This window comes from Macrobrachium rosenbergii, chromosome 56 (genome assembly GCF_040412425.1).
Source record: "Macrobrachium rosenbergii isolate ZJJX-2024 chromosome 56, ASM4041242v1, whole genome shotgun sequence".
In the NCBI taxonomy this organism is placed as follows: Eukaryota; Metazoa; Arthropoda; class Malacostraca; order Decapoda; family Palaemonidae; genus Macrobrachium; species Macrobrachium rosenbergii.
The window spans coordinates 4,470,001-4,488,106 of NC_089796.1; the positions used below are offsets into that span (position 1 = coordinate 4,470,001).

Sequence of the window (18,106 nt, forward strand, 5' to 3'; positions counted from 1 at the left end):
ACAATAAATCATAATGCTGTGAGCTATGATAATGAAATACATTTACCACAACGGAACCAAATTTAAAATCTCACAATCTGCTGTCAGTGTAACCCGTTAATGTAAACAGCCCCGAATAAATGACCTACCGAGGGCAGATTGGGCACGCGTCTGTGACTTCATCTGCCCCTCATAATGAAGAACTCCTCCGCCCGCGTCTGGCTGATGACCAGAGATAGCCTAGGTCAAGATTCGAGCCCCAGAATTAGCACTCCCTTCAGAGAATTGAAGACCGGTTCCTCTGTCGACTCCGAGAACGATGGCATTCTGCCCCTAAACAATACTTTTTTTAAAAGTCTGAAGGGGTTTGGCAAGAGAGAATTCATATCAATCGACCTGTCGAATAGCAATTTGTCAATTCACGATCTCCAGGAGGAGAAGAAGGATTTCAATTCGAACAGCAGCTTAATCGACGGGTCGAAACCCCTGAATAATATATCTTCTAACTATTCCTCTGAAAAGGATGCAACAGAGAAGGATGCCACGAACCCTCTGAAGGACCTGACGATAAGGAACTCCTTCGCGAAGGAGAGTTTCGCCAAGAGCACTCGACCTTGGCCCGGCAGTTTCTTCAAGGGCTTCCACTTTCCGTCCAACAGAGAGTCGAAAGTCAGAAAGGACGTTTTCCTGGAAGAAAGTCATCAGGGTCAAGACGTTTCCAAAAGCCAGGACCTTCTCAAAAGTCAGGAGTCCAAGGACTCTAAGGACCCCGAAATTACCGACCCCTCCGAGAAGGACATCCCAATCATCGACGCCTTCTCCCTGAACTTCAAGCTTCGCAGTGCCAGTCCTTCGTCGGCCTACAAGAGGCTCTGCCACTGGTTCGGTTCTATCCTGAGGAATCGCATCAAACCCAGTGACGTCATCTTGGTTAGGGGAATGGACCAGCCGCTGTTGAAGGATGAAGATATGGAAGAGGAGGAGGAAAAACTCTGAGTGGTAATTGCTTGGAAAAACTCAGTTGTAATTACTTGAAAAACTGAGTGGTAATCACATGGAAATACTCTGAGTGGCAATTAATTGAAAAACTCTGAGTGGTTATTACTTGAAAAAACGCTTTGCTGTAATGTAATTACTTGATAAACTGGGTTGTAATTACTTGGAAATACTCTGAGTGGCAATTACTTGAAAAACTCTGACTTGTAATTAATTTTAAAACTCTTGATTTGTAATTATTTGGAAAACTGAATGAAAAAACTCTGATTGGTGATTCATTGAAAACTGAGTGGTAATTAATTAAAAACTGAGTAGTAATTACTTGAAAAAACTTTGAGTAGTAATTAAATGAAAAGTAGATAGTAATTACTTGAAAAAACTTATTTGTAATTAACTGAAAAACTCTAAGTGGTACTTAATTGAAAAACTCTGGGTAGTAATTACTCGGAATAAAATTACGTGGTAGTTGTTCTTCAGCAGTATAATCATAGACTTAAGAAACTAAGCCTCCTGTTTGAAACTGAATTTGACTGTTTGAAAGTATAGTGAAAACACTGATAAATAATGATTGTTGTTTAAAAGAATTTAGATTTTTATTTGAAAAAAAAATAGGATCCTTTTGAAAAAACTTCGATTAAGACGAGTCGTGTTGCAAAATAATATTCAAGATTTGTAGATGCTTTGGAATTATCTTGAAATATTCTGGTACTCTTACAAGTTAAAAACTGGTCAGGTTCTATGAGATGGAGTTAGATGTTTGGCATCTTTGTTCCTGATAAGATTTTCGAGATACGAAAGATGGTATAATATTAGACCAGGTGCATGGTGGCTGGATCTGAATTTTTGTCAGAGTGATAAATGTTGCACAACTTACTGATAATAATCAGATTGATTATGATAAGATTCAATCCCTGTTTATAGACCCTGTTAAAAGGGCATACATTCTGTTTTGTATTTAAAAAAAGTAATAGTTTCAAACCTTGCCATCTTGAAGGTGCGTCAGGCAAGCTTGTCATACTTTTTTGTTGGTTTTGGTAACTGGGGCGGGCGGCAATGATCAAAACGAAAGCTTATCAGATTACTATGACGCTCATCAAAATATCAAAAGACTACGCATTCTGTTTAACAGTCCAAAGCATAACCACCTTCAAAGTCGTCAGTCTGAGCTGAGGAAGACCCATTCCAAGATGGACCTCATCATCTTCTCCGTCTTGAGCATCGGCGTCATATTCGCCCTCTTCATGCTGATGTACGTCGTCATTTGCATCTCCGTGTGCAGAGACGCCCAGTGCCTCGAGTGCTGTCACCCTGCGGCGCCCCTGGAGCGGTGGAGGGACTTCAGGAAGCGGAGGCACCGTATGGTCTCCATGTCCAGCGAGGCTGACAGCTCCTGGAGTTACGATCTCGCCGCCCAGCAGGACTTCCAGCAGACGCCCAGCAAGGAGAGGAGGGCGAGTCTGAGTCTGGAAACCCGGCGCAGTTCTGAGTCCTACGTGTGACTTGCTCAGACAGGGATGTAAATGTTGTTAAAATTCAACTGACTTTTTTTAAGACGGCCTTCCCGCCCTTGAGGACTTTCGGAAGAAGGAACGTCTGACCTTGGACTTGCTCCAACAGAAACGTTAGTGTAATTTAAACTGGACTAAGAGTTTGGAGTTAGGACTTTCAGGAGAGGGAAAATCTGAGCTTGGAAGTACCCCCCGCTGTTCTGAGTCTTACGTGTGACATGCTCTGTCAAATGTGATTGAAGCTGAACTGACTTTTTGAAGGGAGGACTTTCAGAAGAGGGGAAAGTCTGAGCTTGGAAGTCCGTCGGAATTCCGAGTCTTGCAAAGGACTTGCTCCGCAGAGGCGAAAGTATAATCAAAGCTGAACTGACTATTAGGAGGACCTTCTCGCCCGTCAGGACTTTCAGAGTAGGGAAAGTCTTGAGTTTGAAAGTCCGCCGGTGTGTTGAGTCTCACGAATGACTTTCCCCAGCGGAGACGTGAGTGTTAAGGCCGAACTGCCTTCTACCTCTCCCCTGCAATCTTCGCCCATTTGCATAATATACGTTTTCCCCGGAGTGGAAAACGCTGACTCGGCAAACGTCCCTCGTGCATAAGAAATCATGCTTCTTTGCGTATGCCAGGGAAGATGGGAACGAATCCTTTCAGTCTGTCAAATTGCCAGAAATCTGTAAGCCGGCAAGGAATTTTTATTAAAGAAAAATACGTTTTAATTGGAGGTTTTTACCTGTAAGGTTTTACCTGCCTGATATACAAGCAACAGATGAATCAACGTGTTGTCGGTGTGAAGTTAGATGAGTTAGGTCATCAGGTATAGTTTTTTTTTTCTTTTTTAATCTTCTGGCTTTAAATTTTCGCTTTGTTATGATATTTTCATAAGAATTACCTTCTTAAAGTTTTGAACTTCATAATTTCACGTGCATGAATTTCAGTCAAAGGCTTAAAGGCTTTTTTTTTATAATAACCTTTGAGCCAAAATCGAAATTATTTTGTGATTATAATCATAATATTAAGCATTAAGTGTACCGGTTTTAAATCTTAAATTAAGAATGGAGATACGCTTTTGAGTTATTTTTCTTCAAAAAATATCACTGTTTATATGAAAGAAAGTGACAATGGAATTTACTGAGCTTAGAGTGAAAAAGTCCCCCTTCTGACGTCATGCAGTAACAAAAATAAAAAAAGTATGTATATGTGACTCACATGAATTGTGTACTTATTAGTTTTTATATTTTACTTTATGTCAAGCTAATCCTATAATCTTCTATTTGCATATTTCATTAAAAGATTATTTTCCGAGTGGCTATAAACAGGATTAAAACTTCCATCCACACAAGAAATGTTATTTCATGAAACATGCAAATGGCTTAGAGAGGTAATCTGCCTGATTCCTGTTCATTTCATTAATTACGCGTCCATTTTATTCAATAATGCTCTTGAGTGGCTTGCAGGAAGGACATAATAGCCATCTGTAATTAAGGAATGCGAAATAATCAAGTTTAATGTTATGTAATTGGTCTGAATTTTGAAAATTACTCGTGGCCTGTAAAGTGCTAAATCTAATCCAGGTCTCTGCAGTGTTCATGGCCATTATTATATTATTACTTGCTTTGTCTCATTTCCAAAAATCTGATTTGAAGAGCAATTGAATTATACATCAACTCTCTTGATTATGCGAATTTTTATATGTTTATTTATTAATTAGTTAATTTTTTTTTCCTTTTTAATAAGTGATATATTCTTTCTGTATTTCCTATTACCTTCTGTTACTTCTTTCGAATGAACACCACCATATTCTTTGGAAGCTTGAATTTCAAGTCAGTGGCTCCAGTGGGCTTGTTCCAAATGAATAGGGTTCATCTCCTGAATAATAATAATAATAATAATAATAATAATAATAATAATAATAATAATAATAATAATAATAATAATAATAAGACTGAGTAAGGTATACAAAATCAAACACGAATTAGCAAGAATCTCCATATTTCTTTTATCGGTTGTGGTGATGGGGGGACGAAACTGCAAATAATGCCAACCCTTTGAAGATTATTACCATAATAAAACTAATGTTAATTCTGAGATTTATTATTATTTATTATTATTATTATTATTATTATTATTATTATTATTATTATAAATACTGGTGAGGACTTCACCAAATACCAGAATGTATTGACAATGTGTGCGTGATGGGTTGGTTGTTTAGATAGTGAAGGACGTGGGGCTAGCAACTGCACCCCTAAATAATTTTTGGGATCCAGAAAGCCTGTATATATATTATATATGTATATGTATACATATATATGTGTGTATATAAATATATATTATATATGTATATATACATATATAAATGTATGTATATATATATATATATATATATATATATATATATATATATATATATATATATGTGTATGTGTGTGTGTGTGTGTGTGTGTGTGTGTGCGTGTGTGTAACTCCTCTTATTAGCAAGCGTTAAGTGAAGCCCCGTTGACGGTTAGGAATAAAAGCCTTCCTAATCTCGGGGCAAGAAGTTTTAGAAGACTTCAGTCAGACTTAAATTACATTAGACTAAGTTTTCGGAGAAGAAAATCTTATCGCGAAAGTCCGGGTAAAAAATAATTTTTTATTTTAATTTTTTATTTTTATTTTTTTAATTTTTCGCTTCTACACTTAGTTAAGGGTACCAAGCTAATCGATAATGATATTCAATAGTTTTCTAACATTTTTGGCCATTTTTTAATGCTTTATTATTTGATTTTATTTTTTTAATTTTTAATGGAAGGTAAAGTTAGCTGTAGGGTTTTTTACTTATGTAGTTTTAATATTCCGGAGCTTCTTATTTTTACAACTAAATATTTTTCTATTTTCTATTTAGCATCCTTCTTCTTATTTCCCATTTCTCTAATTTAAAACTTTAGGAGATGACCTTTTGTGACCTCAGGCGACCTTGATGTTCTCTTGCGACCTAGGATGACTTCTTATGACCTTCATTTACCTCTTGTAACCTAAGGCAGCGTCTTGTGACCTGTGGTGACCTTTTGTAACGTATAATGACTTATGTGGCCTATGGTGACCTCTTGAAGACCAATTATGACCTAAGTTGAATCATGTGATCTGTACTGACCTCTAGTGACCTTAAAGTCCACTTGGACCTAAGATGACATATTGTGACGCTGAAGACAATTGCAACTTAGATAACGTCAGTTGACCTTGATGATCTTTTGTGATCTACAATGGTCCGAAGTTACTTATGATGACCTCTTGTGACCTTGAAATATTTTTGTAACCTATGAGGACCTGTTGTGACCTTTATGATCTTTCTTGACATATGAAGACCACTTGTGACATAAGGTGACCTCGATGATATTTTGTGACCCCTGAAGACCACTTGTGACATAAGGTGACCTCGGATGACTTTGGTGTTATGAGAATATATACCTGATACAAACCTAGACAGTGGTCATTATTATAAATCACAGACTACATAAACAATAAATCTGTTCTCTGGAACTGGTAAAGTCAGCCCTGACTTGGTACAGCATTCCCGTTACATCTGTCGTTGTCATGGTACAGCATTCCCGTGACATCTGTCGTTGTCACGGTACAGCATTCCCGTGACATCTGTCGTTGTCAGGGTACAGCATTCCCGTGACATCTGTCGTTGTCACGGTACAGCATTCCCGCGACATCTGTCGTTGTCAGGGTACAGCATTCCCGTGACATCTGTCGTTGTCACGGTACAGCATTCCCGTGACATCTGTCGTTGTCAAGGTACAGCTGTCGTTGTCATGGTACAGCATTCCCGTCACATCTGTCGTTGTCATGGTACAGCATTCCGTGACATCTGTCCTTGTCATGCTTATCGCTCATGCCCACATTCTATTCCATTTTGTTCATTCTAAAAGCATGGTGGTATGTTTATGCATGTATATTAATGAATGTGTATAATGCTTAAAGTCTGTATACATTAATGATGAGCATCCTATCTACATACACACAGAACCAATTATACATTCTATTCATTTCTGAAGGGCGAATTAGCATTTATTAATATTAATAATTCCCTCTTTTCTTTCCAGGTGTTGGCTATGCATCTGAAAGAGACGAATGTGAACAAAGGCAGCGTCTGTGTGCTGTAAGTATTAAATACCTCTGTGGTTTTCGTGGTATGAAATATCTGAGGTTTTAAATCACTCGAGGAATAATGGAAAAAATATATAAACGAATGAAATATATTTAAATTATATAAATATAATTATATAAATAATATATATATATATATATATATATATATATATATATATATATATATATATATATATATAAATGGAATCCATCCACTAGATGTTGCTAGACCTAAGAGTGTATATATGTGTGCGTGTGTGTATTTTTTGAAGGAATTGACAACCGCAGTGACGTAGGTGGTCATATGACATCAGTGAATAATCTGAAAATTTTAACGTAACTTATACGTACATTAAAAACTAAAAAGTGTTTCCGTAATCGGTAACAGTTATTTTTTTAAGAGGCAGAACAGGGTTTTTTTTTTATTAAAGTTTACCATTTAAAGGTAGCTTCCATTTCGGACATTTTCTTTGTTTTAATATTCACCGGTGACTATAAAAATTCACACTTGCCTCTTGTGACACTTTTATTATTATTATTATTATTATTATTATTATTATTATTATTATTATTATTATTTAAACTTGGGCTTTATCCCGTTAGAGGGGAAGGCTCCAGGGGCTGTTAGCCTTCTGGGTCTCAGAGACTTATTCTCCTCGGCTGCGAGCCGTCAAAGTTGACTAACTACCAGGCACTAATTCATTGCTAGGTCAACGGGTCCACATATGTAATTCGTTACAAACGTTAGATTTTAAGTGATCAGAATGCCATTATTATTATTATTATTATTATTATTATTATTATTATTATTATTATTATTATTATTTCCAAAGACCACCCACTAATATATTGAGGCTTTCATAGGGATTTCTTCTTGAACGATAGGTGAAAATTGGTGTAATATACGGTTAAAGGAGTTGAACAGCTGCGTAAGAAGAGACCGAAGGGGAGGGATGAAAAGTAAAAGGCAGAAAGTAATTCAGCTTTTAGAGGCCTTAGCTGCGATAATTCACAGAGAGAGAGAGAGAGAGAGAGAGAGAGAGAGAGAGAGAGAGAGAGAGAGATGATGTCCTACCTTAAACAGGCGTTGCAACAACTGAGAGAGAGAAAGAGAAAAAAATGAGCTCCTATTCTCGGAAGAGAGAGAGAGAGAGAGCGTGTGTGTCGTATACAATGGAAGACGAAATAGGCTCCCAAGTCCCACTTGAGAAGATACTCGGAGCCCTGTCAAGGCTTTACACACTCCTCGTCCTCCGAGTGGTTTGTTTTCGGAGGGTGTGGTGGAGGAGAAAAAAAGAAAAGGTAAAAAGTGAAAGGAAAGCCTTGGCGAAGGAGAGAAGGAGGGTTGTTGGGTGGGGGAAGAAGGGAGGGGAAGGAGTTGAAGAGCAATTTCGTCTTTGCAAAGGCACTGTCATGATGTGCTGATAAGGAAGAGTTAATTAACTTAAAAATGGAAGGAGACTTGTCCATAAGGACTTTTATCATGCATAAAGTCCTGTTTCTTTGCTCTGTACGTATGTGTAGAGAGAGAGAGAGAGAGAGAGAGAGAGAGAGAGAGAGAGAGAGAGAGAGAGAGAGTAATTTTGTCTTTGGAAAGGTACTGTCGTATTGTGTTGAGAAGGTAATGCTGAATGACTTAACAAGGGCATACCCATAAAGATTTTTATCATACTTAAAATTCTTGTTTTCTTTGAGTGTATATGAACCTGGAGAGAGAGAGAGAGAGAGAGAGAGAGAGAGAGAGAGAGAGAGAGAGAGAGAGAGAGAGAATTTCGACTCTGCACAGGTAGTCTTGTTGTGTTGACAAGGAAAAGTTGATTGACTTGAAAAGGGAATGGTCTTGTCCAGAATGACTTTTATCTTACGAAATAACCTTGTGTGTTTCCTCAGATTGTATAGGAAGAGAGAGAGAGAGAGAGAGAGAGAGAGAGAGAGAGAGAGTGTGTGTGTGTGTTTCGACTCTGTAAAGATACCGTAATGGTGTGTATTCAGTGGAATATTAGTTACTCGTATGTTGATGAAGGAAAGCGCTGGCCTGACTCTACCTTTTCTAAAATAAAAAAAAAAAAAAAAACTATGTAAGGCAAGGTAAGAGCCATTTTATCAGAAATAAAGGCTCCCACGTGTGTGGGTGTGTATGTGTATTTATGCTGTGTATACATACTTATAGAGATAGACAGACAGACAGACAGTCAGTTAACCAGAGAGTTGGGGCAGGTAGTGGGACTGTATAGCCTGAAGTGAAATATAGAAGTTGAAGAGAATATTTCTAGTCCTGTTTCCGAGAAGACCTGGCGACCTTTAGGATGTTCTCACGGGTGTATTCTCTCTCCTGATTGGCAATTAAGTCGAGATAGAGAGAGAGAATATGATTTAATGCTATGAATAAATGTTGCAATATCTAGGCTAGAGAAAGAGAGAGAATGGTTTACTGCTATAAATCATGTTGAAATATTAAGGGGAGAGAGAGAATGATGGTTTACTGCTGTAAATGAGTGTCGCAACACCTATAGGAGAGAGAGAGAGAGAGACTGATTTACTGCTATTAATCAGTGTTGCAATATCGAGGAGGGAGGGAGAGGAGAGAGAGAGAGAGAGAGAGAGAGAGAGAGAGAGAGAGAGAGAGAGACTGATTTACTGCTATTAATCAGTGTTGTCATATCTAAAAGAGAGAGAGAGAGAATGGCTTACTGCTATAAATCAGTGTTGAAATATCAAGGAAAGAGAGAGAGATATATTGATTTTCTGCTATAGATCACTGTCGCAACATCTAGGAGAGAGAGAGAGAGAGAGAGAGAGAGAGAGAGAGAGAGAGAGAGAGAGAGAGAGAGAGAGACTGATCTACTGCTATTAATCAGTGTTGCAATATCGAGGAGAGAGAGAGAGAATGGTTAACTGCTATAAATCAGTGTTGAAATATCAAGGAAAGAGAGCTATTGATGATTTACTGCTATAAATCAGTGTCCCAAGATTTAGGAGAGAGAGAGAGAGAGACTGATTTACTGCTATTAAACAGTGTTGCAATATCTAGGGGAGAGGGGAGAGAGAGAGAGAGAGACTGGAATACAATGTCTCCCTCCTTTTCAGAAGCCAGAGCAGCAACGCTCAGAATCTGCCCGTCAAGTCGGCCAGTAACCTCGTCAGCAACAACAATAACATCGATGTTGTTGTGAATAACAACCACAACAACAATAACAACAACAACATTACAACCGCCGTTGGCAAGGACTGCCAACCGCTCCTGATCATCGACAAAGGTAAGCCGTGACCTTCGTTTTTGCAACGCCATGATTTTTTTTATATAGTTGGTCATCGATAATAGAGATATATTTTGATAAATTTAATTTATGGCTTATTTTTATTTTTAGACAAATAAATATTATTTTGGTATTGATATTTTAATATTAACATTGACCTTCACTTTTGCAACGCCATGTTTGGACAAAGCCGTTTTGTTATGACTTACTGTTATTTATAGACCAATTTATATTATTTTAATATTGATATTTTTCATTTATTTGTCAAAAACGAAAGTTGTCTCTGGTGATAGGTCAGAAAGGTCAAAGGGGGAGCCAGGATGAGATGTGACTTACTCAAACACCATGAGCAGTAGTGCTAGATGGAGGCATATCAGGAGTCTGGAGTAGGATTAAGCAAAATCTTTACTAATACTTTTAATCAGTTGTAATTTAGGTTGGTATTTATGATATCAAAAGATAATTCGAGTTTTTTTATGGTATAGTGCTATAGAAACTTATACTAAGGAATGCTTTAAGTTATAAGTTATATATATATATATATATATATATATATATATATATATATATATTATTTTTAATATTTATCTGTTTATTTCTTTGAGAAGATTTTATGTATAAATGCTACAGTAATTTTTCATCCATATTTAATTTTTATTTATATAATTTCGTTTTCAAAAGGAGTACTCTGGCACTATTATTTTTTGATTAAGTGAACCTGGTAGCTTATGTGTTCATGTGAATAGATATATCTTCAATCAACTTTCTTATGACAGCTTTAATTATAAAGGCTCATAAGATGTCGAATTATCAGCAAAATTACTGCTGAATTAACTTATAAAAAGGTATGCAGAATGGCGTGGCAATTTATAAATGTCTTCAGATCGAAAGCAATTTGCTGTCTTAAGTCGACGGCTCATTAAGCGAATCGAACGAGCAATGTTTCGATCCAACCGTCCCACGACTGTTTTGAGTTCCGATAACATCCCTAGACCGACATTTGCCCGTTATATCTCGAAAGTAAGATTTCTTAGGTTTAGAATAGTGAATTTAAACTTGTGTTCTTGCATCTGGTTATTAGGTTGCTCTAAACTAGATAAAAATGCCACAATTGCTATTCACCAACACTTAAATATGAGAAACAACGAGATTTCTGCGCCTCTTGACTTCGCTTGATACTGAACACGACTTGAGGCGTTGCACAGCATAACACAGAGGATAAGAAAGGCTTCATTTTTTCCTTGAAAGACTTAATATTTTCAGTCTTGGGGCTGAAAATTTAAAGGTTTTAAACAATAATTTGTGTTGACTGTCCGTTGGCTATAGGGAGTCTGTGCAACTCAAACAACACGGGTAATCCAGTCGCTAGGTGCAACATCATATGTTAGTCTCATCTCTAATATTTAATAGGCCTACTATATTTTGCACTTTCTAAGTTGCGTCTTAGCCAGATTGTGAGTGATAGTCCATTCTAGTTATGACACAAGTAATCGCATTTTTATATAGAACACTCATCAAGAGATTGTTTTTAAAACAAAAGTAATATTTTTAAGATGGGAAGTAACCCTTGAGTTTTCCATTTGAGCACTGAGAGACGAATTGTAGTCCAACAGTTAACCAAGTCTCTTGGGGCCTACTTTGTCAATCAGTAGTACTTATATTGTAGTACTACATATTTATATTTAGCCACAAATCACCAAGGTATCTAGGCTATTTTTCCTTCCTATCAACATAATTCAATTTAATTTTTATTTAATTTTAAGAACGGCAGAGAAAACAGCAATGTAAGGGACCTCTCACCGGGGTGGGTGCCTCTGAGAGGGCCTTTTACCCTGGGGGAGGGTACTCAGGGCTTCCCAGAGGGAATGTATAGACATACATACACACATATATATATATATATATATCAAATATATATATAACATTTATATATATATATATATTATACCACCCCCTCCCCTTCTTGGGTAATTTTTGACCCCCCGTGTCACACCTCATAACACATGTCCAGACCCCCTAGAAAAATATGTAACATCAGCCAATAATCCCCCACCCCCAGAATTAATATTTCCCTTTTTTTAATGTAATAATATGTTAAAGTCTAGCCTAATACCTGGAAATTATAACCTTTGGGTTTTTCTTAATACTTTTATGTTATGGTAATAAAGAATCACAGATAAATTTGAAATGAAATTGTTCTCTTATGCCATGTTTAGAAGAGGATCAATTTAATTTGTGATATTTTTCTAAGCCATATTTATGCATAAAATAGAGAACATTGGAGATCAGATAATGGATGAGTTTGTGATATTCTATGTTATGTAATACATATAGTAACAAATGTTGAAGTACAGTCGGGGAAAAGATTCCTTTTACTCATTGAGTTCACGAGACATTGTAAATGGCAACGCCGGTTTTGTTTATGCAGTTAAGTAGTGGTATTGTACTATGTAATGTTTTAATTTACGAATTTGTAATTCACTTCGTATTGATATATTTATACTTTAACCTGAATAACAAGAGAATTAGTGTCCTGCTAACTTCACAAACATTAACAGAAATTCTCTCTCTCTCTCTCTCTCTCTCTCTCTCTCTCTCTCTCTCTCTCTCACACACACACACACACACACACACACACACACACACACACACACACACACACGTACAACTTTATCGTGCATGAATAGAAATTGCTATAGATGTTAAAAATATCTTAAGTGCAGTCATCATAAACGTATCTATCTTCCTTATTCTCTACCCACAACAAACAATGAAATTCTCTCTCTCTCTCTCTCTCTCTCTCTCTCTCTCTCTCTCTCTCTCTCTCTCTCTCTCTCTCTCTCTCGCCACAGATATTATACTGTTTGTCCAGTTATTCCTCTTCTTGTTCAAGGGCTGCGATATACACTAAGCTATATACGAACTGTAGAAGTTTTACGTTAAGTCCCATCCTTCTTCAGTACTCAGTGAAGACCCCTGTGAAAAACGATTTTCCCCCAACAGCGTCGTCGGCAGAGAAGTCGTCCATAGCCGCCCGAGGAGGCAAGACGTGCCTGCTGGTGGGTGAGGATGGAATGAACGACCCCTCACCCACCTCCTCCCTGCCTGACCTCTCTGGTAAGTGGTTCAAGTTTGGGCACAGGGTGACCTCCAGTCAGTCCTACAGGAGGCTGGGGGCATAGTCTTTAAGGCTGCACAGTCCCCATTCTTAATGCCCTTTAATTTTGACCTCATGACTGCCCCCACTCAGAAGGGGTCTCAGCCATCCTCACAGCATCTTTTCAACGTCCGCCCAAAGTCCTACTCAGTGGGATTCCTTCGTGACAGCTCCTACTTCAAACGGGGTCCCAACTTCCTATCCATGATAGCTACAACTCAGAGTAGATTTCAGCTTCCACCCAACGACAGACGCCACTTAAAAGGTTTTTTTTAAATTTCACTTCACTTCAAGATAATAACCACTCAAAAGATGTTTTAAATTCCACCTCATGACAGCCCTCATTCAACAAGGGTTTTGACAGCCACGCCTCATTAGCTCCTACTCAAAAGGGTTTCATCTTCTGTCTCACAAGGTTACTAATTCCACTTACAGCAACACTTGCTTACAAGAGATTTTGACTTTCATCTCTCCAATTCATATGGCACTGTAACCTCCACCTCACTACAAATAAGATCGTATGGAATTTCAACACCAAAACACCACAGCTCTCTTTCTAAGTATTCCGAACTTCCACCGCACAAAATCTTCGACTCAAAAGGGTTTCCAACTTCACTAACGACAACTTCCATTCAAAAAGGGGCAGTAACTTCCACCTCATGACCACCACCACTCAAAGGGAGTTTCACCATCCACCCCACAACAGCTCCCAACTTACAGAAGGCTTCATCGTCTACCACTGACTACTTCCCACTAGAAATTGGTTACAAATTCGACTTTACAAATAGTTATACTTAAAAGGGATTTTATCTTTTACTTTACAACAGCTTGCACTGAAAGGGATTTTAACTACAACAACATACACTCAACGGGATTTCAACTACAACAACTTACACTCAACGGGATTTCAACTACAACAACTTACACTCAAAGGGATTTCAACTACAACAACTTACATTTAAAGGGATTTCAACTACAACGTACACTCAAAGGGATTTCAACTACAACAACTTACACTCAAAGGGATTTAAACTACAACAACATACACTCATAGGAATTTCAACTAGAACAACATATACTCAAAGGGATTTCTACTGCAACAACTTACACTCACAAGGATTTCAATTACAACAACTTACACTCAAAGGGATTTCAACTACAACATCATACATTCAAAAGGATTTCAACTATAACAACTTACACTCAAAGGGATTTCAACTACAACATCATACACTCAAAAGGATTTCAGCTACAACAACATACACTCAAAGGGATTTCAATTACAACATCATACACTCAAAGGGATTTCAACTACAACAGCTTACACTCAAAGGGATTTCAACTACAACAACTTACACTCAAAGGGATTTCAATTACAACAACATACACTCAGAGGGATTTCAACTACAACAACATATACTCAAAGGGATTTCTACTACAACAACTTACACTCAAAGGGATTTCAACTACAACAACTTACTCTCAAAGGGATTTCAACAACAATAACTTAAACGCAAAGGGATTTCAACTAGAACAACTTACACTCAAAGGGATTTCAACTACAACAACATATACTCAAAGGGATTTCAACTACAACAAGTTACACTCAAAGGGATTTCAACTACAACAACTTACACTCCAGCTACAACAACATAAACCCAAAGGGATTTCAACTACAACAGCTTACACTCAAAGAGATTTCAACTACAACAACATACTCTCAAAGGGGTTTCAACTACGACAGCATATACTCAAAGGGACTTCAACTACAAAAACTTACACTCAAGGGGATTTCAGCTACAACAACATACTCTCAAAGGGATTTCAACTACAACTTACACTCAAGGGGATTTCAACTACAACAACTTAGACTCAAAGGAATTTCAATTATAACAACATACATTCAAAGGGATTTCAACTTCCACGGCACTACAGCATCCCATTCAAAAGTTTCCAACATAGAAGGTGGTGTCATCTTCCACTGCCATGAAGTCACCCAACTTGGAAGGATTTAAACCTCCTTTTAGTTTCAGTTTTCCACTCAAATGGGGCTTCAGCCTCCACCTAATTACATTTTCCCCTCTTAAAGGGAGTTTTACCATCCTCCCCGTAACAGCTTTACTTTTAAGAGGGATTCTAACATCAATCTTATAACAGCTTCCCACTCGAGGGAGTTTCAGCACCCTTCCCACAACAGTTGCCGCTGAGATCCCCACTCAAAAAGAGTTTTATTTTCAAAACGAGTTTTAGAACTGTAATTCTCTGACAGCTCCCACACGCTATGAATATCTAATTACACTTCTGCACATCTCCAGTTTAAAATTAGTTTTAAATTCTCTCCTACTCTTGAAATAAAAGGCTATTAAAAACAAATGGTTTTGCATATCCCAGCTTTCATTGTTTTCATTCTGTACTGATTGCTCTCTCTCTCTCTCTCTCTCTCTCTCTCTCTCTCTCTCTCTCTCTCTCTCTCTCTCTCTCACACACACACACACACACACACACACACACACACACACACACATACTATTAGCTCTATTCCTACCAGTTAAATAAAAGCGTTCCTTCAGTAAAGGTTAGATTTAAGAATAAGAAGTTAAATTGCAATTTATAATTGATTTTGGAATCTTCTGTCACTCCAGAAAATTTTTGGAAGATATTAATACTCATTCGTGACTGGTTCTATTCTGTTACCTTCGCCAATGCAGTTGAGACGAAGATAATGTTTTACCTGTCTGTATATATGTGTGATTGTTTCTGTTCTCAAGAATGGGTGAACGAAATGGGATAAAACTTGGGTGATGTACTCTAATTGCAACCTTTTGAAGGTGATGTGCGTTCAGCCCAGAGTTGATCATGTAAAGGTAGAGAGCATCTCGCATATTATATTATCCTGGATTGAGGGGCTAGCGTGGAAGCTTCTAACAACATTGTAATCATTTCAGCAGTTTCCATGCCCAACAGAAACACTGCATTACTGATTGCTGGTCATAAAGTATGAAAGGCTATGATAGCAAAATTTTGAAGAGAATGTAACTTAAAAACAAAAGAATATTAAGAAACAAAAACATAAAAAAAAAAAACATTAAGAAACATCATTGAACCAAAAGCAGTAGCTCTGAAATCAGTTCACATTCGTAAGACAGCGCCTTAATTTTCAGTGCACATTTCATCATTCTTGTGTGTCTTAAGTTGTTGTTTTTAATTATGAAAATGATTTGTAAACAACGTAAGGAAGTCTGATCATTCGGGTGGATAATAAAGGACCCAACAGCGGTTTTTAATATTAATATTTGCTAGTTTTATTTTTTATTTTCTTCCTTCCGTTCTTTTCTGTGTAGCTTTTTCGTAACTTAAATCCTTCAGAGGTCTGTTGCACATGAATTTTTGCTTATTTTTAATAATAATAATAATAATTTAGGAAACTTGATATACCAGCTACACGCTGATGGAAAGAAAATTGTGCAACGAATAGAAATGCCGTTGAAACAACCACTAATTTCAATGCTACTGCTCTCAGAGAAGGTCTTCTCTCTAATAGTAATAATAATAATAATAATAATAATAATAATAATAATAATAAGCATGTAAGGGTAATGGCTACCTGTGTAATCTTGTATTTTTTCTTTTATATTTAATAAAAGTATATATGTATGTCTAAGGTCGTATGTATACGATCCCGTACCATACCTGTGTGGAACCACAATTATGACATGCACTTCATTGTTCCTTTCAGAAGCCGTAAGTTGCAGCAGCGACCGCATCCACCACCCTTCCATATCCTCCGGCGGGCAACTCCGCCACCTGAGGTCGTCCTCCAACTGCTCCCTCTCCTCCATCGACAACGACGAGTCTGACCTCGAGTCCTACAGCTCCTTAGAAGTGGATAATATCCCCAGAGGCGACGCTCAGGACTTCAGCGGTAGGGCCGTCAAGGACAAGGACTCGAGGAGCCTGCTGGACTTCGACGTCCTCGGGTACCGCTCGAGGCGTCCCAGCTCGTCCTCCTGCAGCGGCGGCGGGTACCAGGACTCGCCTTCGGAGGGCTGCTGGTCCGTCGTCGACTCGAGCGCGGTGGTGGTCCACTGCAACGACCTGAGCCCCGACCACTGCCTCAACAACAACAACAACAACAACAACGTCAATGAGCTGAACGAACGGGGCGCCTTCGTCAAGTCCTTCTACAACAAGCCGAAGTTCCAGCTCATCACCGATGTGAGCAACAGGCTCGACGATGACAACGGAAACGTAGCTGCTGCCTCTGCAGGAGATTGCCCCCGCGCAGCCGAACGATGTAACGACAATAACCAACAGCAGCAGCGACGACATCAGCAGCAGCAGCAGGAGCCGGAGGCCCCTCATCCCTATGAATCAGCCGACGCTTCGTCGGATGACGAGAACCCCTCTGACATTGAGCAGAAGATGGCAGAGACCAAGGTCAAAATGAACGACGCAATCCTGTCCAACGGCAAGGAGGACATCTCTCTCCACGGGAGGAAGCTCAAGCAGTACCACATGAAGCACAAGGAGCTGAAGGAGTCGTCCTGCGGCGTCGTCGGCGCCGCCTCCTCCATGAAGCAGCTCCCCAACAACATGAAGCAGCCCAACTCGCTCAAGCTGGCGGCGGCGGACTCCAACGACGGCGACAACCGGTACACCTCGACGCAGCAGGTGCCCGAGAGCCCCATCGTCGACGCCTACGAGAAGGAGTGCCTCGACGTGCCCGAGAAGATGGTGCGCGAGCTGGAGAACCAGGCCAAGGAAAACGGCGGCGGGGGGGAGAACGGGTCCCCGGCCGACGACTTCATCCCCTGCAAGAAGGAGAAGATGGAGATCAACGAACACAAGAAGTGTCACACCGGCGGAGGAGGAGGGGGAGGAGGAGGAGGAGGAGACGCCGCCGATAACGAAGGTCCCGTGGCGCCCGCTGGTGGGCAGGGACCGCAACAGCAGCAGCTACAGCAGCAGCCCCAGCAGGGAGGGGAGGTGAATAAGGAGAAACCGGCGCCTGTGCCCACCGAGACAGGTAGGGGTTTGAAAAGGGGGAAATGGAAATGGGGTTGCCATATCAATTAGCT

The 18,106-nt window shown here is 38.9% G+C and overlaps 2 protein-coding genes across 14 annotated transcripts in view; both read left to right on the plus strand.

The window, feature by feature from the left end:
* Nucleotides 1-18,106, plus strand: part of Schip1 (Schwannomin interacting protein 1) — a 459,616-nt gene that overhangs the window by 331,067 nt on the left and 110,443 nt on the right. For 9 of the 13 annotated variants that reach the window (XM_067100968.1, XM_067100970.1, XM_067100974.1 and 6 more), the window contains 4 exons: nucleotides 6,569-6,624; nucleotides 9,702-9,871; nucleotides 12,875-12,988; nucleotides 16,765-18,054. In XM_067100968.1, coding sequence (XP_066957069.1) covers nucleotides 6,578-6,624; nucleotides 9,702-9,871; nucleotides 12,875-12,988; nucleotides 16,765-18,054 — 1,621 coding nt within the window. In that variant the 5' untranslated portion in view covers nucleotides 6,569-6,577. The remainder of the gene's footprint in view (nucleotides 1-6,568; nucleotides 6,625-9,701; nucleotides 9,872-12,874; nucleotides 12,989-16,764; nucleotides 18,055-18,106) is intronic. The other 4 variants (XM_067100977.1, XM_067100976.1, XM_067100978.1 and 1 more) reach the window with 1 other exon arrangement.
* LOC136836540 (uncharacterized) lies at nucleotides 49-1,048 on the plus strand. Its single transcript, XM_067100981.1, has one exon. The coding sequence runs from the start codon at nucleotides 175-177 to the stop codon at nucleotides 973-975; it is 801 nt and encodes a 266-aa protein (XP_066957082.1). The 5' UTR covers nucleotides 49-174; the 3' UTR covers nucleotides 976-1,048.

Coding starts and splice junctions, on each gene's coding strand:
- LOC136836540 (XM_067100981.1), top strand. CDS start 175: ATGAAGAACTCCTCCGCCCGCGTCTGGCTGATGACCAGAGATAGCCTA.